The sequence below is a fragment of the Lissotriton vulgaris genome, chromosome 3_1 (genome assembly GCF_964263255.1).
Source record: "Lissotriton vulgaris chromosome 3_1, aLisVul1.2, whole genome shotgun sequence".
NCBI lineage: Eukaryota > Metazoa > Chordata > Amphibia > Caudata > Salamandridae > Lissotriton > Lissotriton vulgaris.
The window spans coordinates 906782643-906791891 of record NC_141689.1 but is presented as its reverse complement, the minus strand read 5'-3'; the positions used below and the strand labels follow the sequence as shown (position 1 = coordinate 906791891).

Genomic DNA, 9249 nt, shown 5'->3' with positions numbered 1-9249 from the left:
GGGCTGGAATAAATATCATCACATCATCCCCCCCAATCTGATGGAACATCATTGATCGACCTGCAACATTTTCTAAACCAATACAATCATTAATAAAGCAATCATGACCAACACCCATACTTATGTTGCAGACCAGCTCTTGGCACACCCACATTCAGGCTGCTATCAGAGAAGAGAGTAAGAAATGTAAAAAACAGAAATGAACAAGAAAACTTTTCTCAATGTACCCAGGATCTGGCACAACCTCTCGGACCAGATCCTGGGTGCATTGAGCACTGCTCCAATGCTGCTCCAATTTAGAAAGAGCTTTAGTCGTACACTACACCAAAATAAAGTAACAATCCAATAATCAGTTTCCCCTCCTATCACTCATTGGCTTTATGTTCGTCTTTGACCCTGTTCAGCACTCTGCTGCCTTTTTTTTGGCTATCTTTGCACTATGCAAATAGCACTTACAAATATTTATAATTCGCATTACTCAAACTCAACATTCTAGATGGAGGCAGCCCATCAGAACACATGCTACAACTATTCAGGTAAAGTTAGCTTAAAGATAAACATACACACTCAACATCATATCAATTTACCTGGTTAACAATGTTTTCTAGAAAACAATCTGCATGTACTGGGCAATGGACAAGCAATCACAAAAAAACAGACAAGTAAACATAACTCTACACAGTCTGTAGCAGGCTAGAACTAATTTCATGTTAACCAATATACACATTACTAAAGCAGACATTTAAATAGTGTCTACTAACCACACTACATCTAAACGGTATGAAAATAGCAACCACATTGAGAAACTGCACTGGTACCATGCACATAGTAGAATACATTATTCAAATCCCAGTAACAGATTATGCTTGTCCCACCTCGCCTCTCTCACTCACTCCTCCCAGCTCAACATGTGCTGCCCTCCCTGCCTAACCATATCAGTGGACTTTCCTTTCTCTCTCTCCATGGCACTTTGCTAGCCTTTGTCACTTACTTACCAGCTCCATGGCCCATATTACACAAAAGGCGTATATTGATTGTTTGGGTCTGGTGCACTTTTTAAAAGGTGCGCAAAGCACAAACAATCAAAACGAACTGTATTAAAATGAACATGCAGCCGCAGATTTATACTGCCCCCAGGTGAAAAATGGAGAGCTGCTCTAAAGCCGCTCCGTGCTTTCACAGTGCAAGCAGCACCTGCCTGCACTTTTAAAGGGGATTGACGATCTCCTTGCAGGCGGGTGCAGTCAGGGACTGCACCTACCTCCAAGGGGATGTCTAAGGGGCCCATGGGACCCACTTTTCCCCCACCAGATGGTTACCATCAAGGGGGGTGGGGGCACACGGACACTGTGCCACCTTTTAGAAGGTGCACGGTCTGTGCGCCTCCCGAGAGCTTCTTTGATTCCCTCATTTGCATGGGGCACGCCTCCATGCAAATAAGGGAACGATCTCTGAAGATAGCGCTGGCACTTTATGTGCACCAGCGCTATCGGTATTACAGAGAGGCCAGCACGAGCGTCTGCCGACCCTTCTTTAATACCAAAGTGCGCAAAGTAAGAGCAAACGCCTTCTGCGCCCCTGGGACACTTGTAAAATACGGCCCCTAGTGTGCGGTCTTCCTTCCACTGAAACTTTGAGGCCCTGGTCAGTGGATCTAAATACCAGACAACACAGACCCTCACCGGAGAGAAACACAGATTTACAGTACAGCATGATGTAAAATTTGTGGAAGTACGTGTTCATACAAAAACACCACAAAAATGGCTCAGTTCACCAATATACGAATGGGATAAAAAAAAAAACGAATACATGAACAAAAGAACAAAAAGGTAATTCATTTATTTTTCTTACAAAATTCCGAGAACAGAAATAATACAGTAAACCGTGAAAGCAAGCAATGAAAAATATCATAATTTATTACAAAAATGATCATGGTTATTGTTGCCCAGCTTCTAATTAGAAACGGCCTCTAGGCGGCTGGCTGGGAGAAAGTATTACTAAAATGTGCATCACGTGACGTCGGTCCTCAAACTGTGACGTCTCTTGAATGGCCCCTGCTGAAAAACGTCATCGCCCCGAAATATGGCACAACCGAGGTCCTTAGCATCCCGACTGGGTCGTTGGAAAGAGAAATGCAATTTTCTGCAAAAAGACCCAATTTTAAAAGAAACACAGGATAAACCCCAATAGTAAAACAACAACAAGACAATACACCAATAAAAACGGAAAGCAAATAATACAGTGGAAACATTTTCAACAATGTAAATATTTGGATCTGAAGGCAACATCTAACCTGGCATGGCTGAAAGGCTGCGAAGTCAATAGCATTCACTGTATGTTCATTTTAATCGCCAATGCAGCATAACTCTCCTTAATGTGCTCAAACTGTGGGGGTGCAGCTGCCCAGAGCTACAAATTTAAGTCACCCCTGCAGGCATTACCTCCTTAGCCTGTTACAGACTGAACTGTGTCCACCACTTTAGACAGGCCTATGGTGCAAATTGTGTCCAAGATTGCATTTAAAAAAAATACACGTGCTGCTCTGTGTTCATAAAAGAGCCCCTCTTTTCTTAACTCATTTTTTTGTCTGCTTTAGAAACATGTAATATCCTGGCTGGGATACCTATAGATTCTGGCACAGGTAACTGTCGCTAACTTACTACCACAAGTTAGTAAACTGGCTCAGGGTTTTGGCATTCACCCGAGTCATGGCAGAGCTGGTGCTACACTCACAAGAAGCGATCGCCAGCAAAACGTTTGACAGAAAGAGCTGTGTGCAGTCCGGAAGTGAGCAGGAGGGGCTTCAGGTTCACCAATGAAGTGGTTCTCCTTCCATGGGAGGCAGTGGAGCACCGCCTGACCCATAACTGCGCCAAGCACCACCTACTGGAATACAAGAAGGAGGACTGCCAACTGTCCTATCTCTCTTTCTCCACCCAGGGTCGAGAGACCTTGGCTCAAAATGCGTGGGTGCATCAAATCATCAAGTCAGGCCTCATCAGGAACCAACGACTGTGAATTCAGAATTAAAGAGTGGCCCCAATGGTAGAGATACGGATTCGGAGGGAAAAAGGTCATGAAAGAAGTTAATGGGAGACTATTGCCTCATAGTTGAAGAAAAAAACCCACATTATTTCCCTCAGCAAGCACTTCAAAATGGTTGCACTTCAGAAAATCCTGTCCAGAGTCTGGTACTAATAGCTTTCAACTTCACTTGACCTCCAGACAGCATTTTACATGGTGCAGAAGAGTTTCCTGATATTCTATGTCTTGGTGCCCACTGGGAGGTCAGATTGGTTCCAGTTGATCTTAAATCCCCACCTTGCCTAGTTCTTTTCTTGACCAATTGTAGGTTTGGCACCACAAGGACAGCCCTTTCTGTGTACCACAGACTGTGCTTTTCCTCTTGTTTATCGAGTTTCCCAGAAAAGTAATGATTCCCATCTTCCCCCATCCCCCCCAAAAGAAGTGGTCTATGCAGCTCTAAGTCTTCGCTCGGTTCAATACCACTCCACGTCTTTTGAATCAAATGTACTTGCGGAGCACACAGTTGATATTGATTGTACCCCTCTTGTCCCATATTATAACAGGATGCAGAGACTCCAGAAGGGATCCTCCCAGAGTTTCCCAGCCCCGTTTATCACCCTGGTGTAGCCCTTCAACTCGGCTCAGCTGATCAAGCAATTGTGGGATTAAACTGACAAGATATTCAGGTTAGGCATTTCCTAGCTAGTGTCCTGTTCCATGAAGCGTTCCCACAAAACAGTCTAATGATCCCCACTGGGCAACGTAACAATCCTGGTCCAAGGGGCTGTAGTAAATGTTTTTTTTTAACCCTTGGAGACGGCTAGCCTCCAAAAGGGTTCTAGAAGGCTACTGAGGCTTACTTTTCACCCTAGACCAGGAAGTAGACATCAGATGCTGGTCTAGCATCTTTTGTCAGCGCTAGCTGCTTCACATGGGCCGTCCTGTGAGCCACTGTAGTCGGCATCGGCTAAATTAATGTAACTATGGGGGTTCTTGGTGGCAAACTTTGGCCCCAGAGATTGGGTGAATTGTGGGCCTCGATAAAAAGAAATGTAAGGATTTTTTTGTGTGGCTATTTCTCGATGTACGCCTAAAGCGAGTCCAACTTTGGTTTGGACGAATTGAGTTACCTTCGTTCCTAGTTTTTGCTGTCTCCGTGCTTAGTCCAGACAGACATTTGGATGTTGCAAAGGTGGTGACAACTGACCCGACTCAGGAGAGTCGATTGCTGGCAGGGTGAAACCTTTTTCAGGCCTACTGACAGTATTTGAGGTCCTCCTCTTCCACAGCAAGTTTGGGGGTAATGGGGAGCAGCACAACAGTGATCTCCATGGCCCATAAGAGTGCACACGCCTCAAAAATGCAGGAGTTGTTTAAATGGATATGTCCACTTTTTTAGAAAAAGCTAGCCGGTGGGCCTAATGGACATGTTCATAGCCACTACATCAAAGTTCACCTGCTATTGCTGACTGGGGGTGAGGGGTGGACCGCCTCAATGTACGGTTCTAGTGCTCTCTCCTTGGACCTTGAAAGGTCCAGCTCATCTTCTTGACTTTATTTAGTCTAGTGTGCAATGAAGACAAGTTCGCATTCCATGGAGTAGTGGCGTGATTTTACACGATTTAGAAAACCAGGTGAGAATATTTTGCCCAAGCATATCCTAAAAGAGTAAGGACTGGGATCACAAATGAGATTAAACAGTGACAATAGAATCTTGAGTAAGCAATCTTCATTACTTTGATTATTCCTGCAGTATGGCTGCCTCGATCCAGAGGATGAAATGGTAATACATGATGAGCAAAGAATTGGTTCCTCCTCTATGGATCCTACTGGGTTAACTCTTGCCACCATATAGTACCTGTCTAGAGAGGTGGACACTCGGGTAAAATGTACTGCTGGGATCAGGAAGGCAGAATCAAGATATAAAAAAAATACCAGTACATAATCAGAGCATTTCATGCCCCTAAAAGTGAAAAATATCATAAATGGTTAAAGAGTGCTTTATTGAATTAGATTAATTTTAAATAGAAAATATAGATCACGTTCAACTGATATCTGAAAAACTGGAGTATAAAAAATGTAAATCTAAGCTGTTGCTAGATATGCAATGGCCCAGTGCGGCAAGTGTGTCTCCTTGGTGTGTTGTACTTTGGACGCGCCAGGTCGGTGACAAAGCTTGCAAAGTTGGGTTTTCAACATTTGAATTGGCAGCTCTTGGTCCCCAATGGCAGTTCCACAACAACAACAAAAAATCTGAATCCACATAATAGAATACCAGTTAACCTGGATAAAAAACAGAAATATTGCATAGGACCCAATGCATTTCAATTAAGGCCTAAAAATATAGCTCGTGCAATAACACCCAGTGTTGTACATGGCAGAGTGAGAGCGAAAAGTACAGTAGAAAAAAACGAAAGCATTTACAATATTTTCCAGTTAAAAGAAACATTAACGTTGGTCCCGAGACATTTTCCTTGTTCTTGATTATGGCCTGTAAAAAGAAAACACATTTCAGGAAAAAGTAGTGGCTTATCTCTTCACCAAATGGTCTGATGCTGCAGACAAACTACTTATTGGAATTAGATCAATGGCTAGCTTGCCAAGGCCCACGCTTACGTGATGCATACGTAATCAAAGGTGTAACTGCGCCACTATAGGTACCAACTTACGATGAAGCTTTCGTGAAAAATAAATATATGTACATAATATGAGATAGACTAAAAATCTACATCTCGGAGAGGCTTTCAGTTAAATAGTGGACGCGCTTAAAGTTGGATCGAGCTTGAGAGGATGCATCACAATATGGCAGAGCTGGGGCCTGGGTGGAATCCATAGTCCAACAATACGCACCTTACCATTTCACTGCTCCTTTGACCGTGGATTTTTCTTTTTTGGTACTCGTTGAGGGTAATCTATGAATCAAGAAAAGAAACATGTAATCTTAAAAGGGGTCGAAAAAGAAAAACAAAAAATGCTCTCCTATTAACTAAAAGGAAAACTCTTTAGTACCTTATAGATACCACGAGGTGGCAGCAGAGGCCACTGGTAATCAATTCTAAGTTTATGTCTTAACTTTATACACCTCAAACACCAAAACAGGGACTGGGACCATCATCATAAGACCCCTGATGTGTAAAACACGTTATGTTTGATATGTTCTACCAATTCCCCAAAACAAGCTGAAAATAAAATGAATTCAACACTAAACAGGACTACAGGCGAGGGTCATGGTGCAAGGAAAGACAAACACTTCATTATTTTGAGACACAGTCAGTCAATACAAAGTTTATTGTGTAGATTACTTAAAACCGTGACAATATAAAACATTTAACATACATGTTATAAAAAGGATAAAAGAAAACCGTGGGTCCTTGCAATACCCTGTAGTGTAACTTGCACATAATGCCCAAGGATAAAACTCAAGGTGTAAAGGCGGCTTTGGTCAAGTTTAGGGTAATTTGGCTATTTAAAATCTATTATAGGTAAACCAGTTTTAATTTACGTGTAAGTAGTAAAAATAGTTTAAATCCACTACAAATTGGATGAAATACATAACAAATGTTAAAACTCAATTACAAAGAGCTTTGCAATGCCTAATAAGACATTTTGTGCCACTTTTATGTCACTTAAAAGGCACATTTCTTGGTTTCTCTTTGTGGTGCAAAAAACGTGAGTATACTCCAATCAAAACATTCAACCCACTTACAGGAGAACTGCGTAAGGGCGGAATAGTGGGCTTAAATCACAAAGTTGAGCTTGCAAAAAATGGAAATCTACCCCGGTAAATTTGGAGTAGATTCCGACTTGCGTTCCACCTACACTTTGAGAAGATTTCCAACTTTCGAGGGATTAACAAAAAAAGTGCTGCAGAAAATGTACAATTAGAAATCCAAGACAGCTCCAACATGGCTAACCTTACGTACTATTGCAGAACACCTGCATGTTATTCTGGAACTGCGCCTGAAAGTGAAATTCAAACAATGTTGCTCTCTGGAAAGGCACTCACTCCTCCCTGTGGCATACATACAGTATGGCTTTATGGGGCCCTAAACGTTTCAGCGGTCTGTCACGATAGAGCGACGGGCAGAGGGCTGGGGATGAAGCTACAGTGGTGGATTCAGGCAATGAGCAATGATAAAAACTGGGAAAGGAGAGGAAAAGAGGCAAACGGATGAAGAGAGATAGAAAGGAAACAAAATGATGGCGATCAGAATGAAAACAAAAAAAAAGCGGAGGGAGAGAAGGAAGGAAAACCACTAACAACTTCAGCGCAAGTGAGCATGAGCATATCGTCAGTCACTTAAAAATAAATATATATATATATATATATATATATATATATATATATATATATATACACACATACATACATACACATACATATATATATACATACACATACATATATATACATACACACACACCACAGCATTCATTCCCTGTTAATTTAGTTGAATGCAATGGGTAATATGCCTCTGGAGAAAAAAATCTAAATCGGGTTTCTCTATTATTCGTAGTTGTTTTTTTGTAAAGTGCAAACATAACCAGCTGATATAGTCTCTTCTCACTGAGTAGTTTAGACCAGAGTTAAAGCTGAAAAAGTATCTGAGGAAGAAAGAGCAAGGAATGTATGTAGCAGAATAGATGAGCCCTAAGGCTCATCTGAGCAGTGCTATACTTCCAGTTTTTAGGTCTCGTGGCGTTAACCGCACGAAAGCGCGGTCTCGCCAGAGACCTATTGTGAGCGACTCAGCTTTCTAGGAGACAAGACCTGGCCGCGCGTATCTCCAAGAACCGGATCGGAGCGGGCCACGCGCTCGTCACTGCATAGATGTTCCAAGGCTCCTGGGCTGCGTCACAGGGAAGCTCACTGCGCTATAGGCAGGCATGGCCCGGCTCAGGATCCTGGACTGCATGATTAACTATAACTGGAGTTTAATCTGTAACTTCTCCTGCGCGTGGAACAAGCAGGTTCGTGGGACCTTCTTTAATTGCTTTAGGATAATGTCTCTCTTGCGCAGCGCATACATGTTCATAGGAAGCAGTCGTGGACACAGTACGTAGCTGTGTTTACCTTCCTATAATTAGGTATGGAGGATAACGGCTCTCTGGAAAAGTAAGCCTCTCGTGGTAAACCTGACCTCCGTAGTGATGGCATGCAGTAAACTATTATGTATTATATCTATTATATATGCATCAGTCACACTGTGAAAACGACTGCACTTAGAGAGCTATTTTTACTCCATCTTTTAAAGATCTGTGAATATCGTGTCTTTTATTTGCATTTTAGTGCTGAGGAAGAGCATGTTTAAAATAGCTTGAATTGCCATCTTTGGGAATAGTTAAGGAAAGGCAGGGTAACCTCCCTAGCACAAGGGCATTTCAGAAAGTGTCTGCTGGCATAAGTGCATGGCTAAAGGAGTGGTTCTGGGCGAGGTGGATAGAGTGAAGCCCGAAGTAAACACATTTTAAATGTTCTGCTCACACACACACACACGAGTGCACTGAGACCCCCCTGCCACCACCCCACCCACCCCACCCACCCCGCCCTCCCACTCCATCTTTTAAAGATCTGTGAATATAGAGGCTGGGACTAGAGATAGCGAAGAGACGGACTTAACAATGGTGAGCCTTTCACAAGAGGATTGTGGGTAGACTGAATTTTGTTAGTATAAAAGTCACAAGGTGATTTCTTGATACGACCGTGGTGGAGCCCGTGCGTGAGGTGCATCATCAGAGCTGTGTGAATAATAACAGCTGTGAGCCCGTGCGTGAGGTGCATCATCAGAGCTGTGTGAATAATAACTGCGTCAGCCCCGTGCGTGAGGTGCATCATCAGAGCTGTGTGAATAATAACTGTCAGCCCCGTGCGTGAGGTGCATCATCCACATTGCGCAGGTCACCCAAATTCCTCCACTCTCTACCACACTGCTTTCACGAACAGCATACTCTTGCACACACTCTCACTGCTCACCAATTCAAAGTTTGCTAAAAATGTTATGCAACGCATTGTCATACACAATGCCAATAACTCAAACGTTAATGCTGCGAGACCTATTGCATTGTAAATGCTTGTTCTTAGTATTAGTGGAATTGAGTTCCACCGAGGAAATGTGATCTGACCACTTGTTCATTCTGGATCTAGGACAAATAGAAGCATCTTTTGTGTTGTCCTTAAATTTCACCTAGAAACGAGGACTTTTATCTATAGGGACAAATGTA

At 42.7% G+C, this 9249-nt stretch overlaps 1 protein-coding gene across 3 annotated transcripts in view; it reads right to left on the bottom strand.

The window, feature by feature from the left end:
• Window positions 1-1820: 1820 nt before the first annotated feature.
• LOC147727191 (tight junction protein 2-like) overlaps window positions 1821-9249 on the bottom strand; it is a 240240-nt gene continuing 232811 nt past the window's right edge. Inside the window, exons 8-9 of one of the 3 annotated variants that reach the window (XM_086961236.1) lie at window positions 5878-5939; window positions 1821-5518 (exon numbers count right to left, since the gene is read on the bottom strand). In XM_086961236.1, the coding sequence (XP_086817362.1) occupies window positions 5887-5939 (53 nt within the window). In that variant the 3' untranslated portion in view covers window positions 1821-5518; window positions 5878-5886. The remainder of the gene's footprint in view (window positions 5519-5877; window positions 5940-9249) is intronic. The other 2 variants (XM_086961237.1, XM_086961238.1) reach the window with 2 other exon arrangements.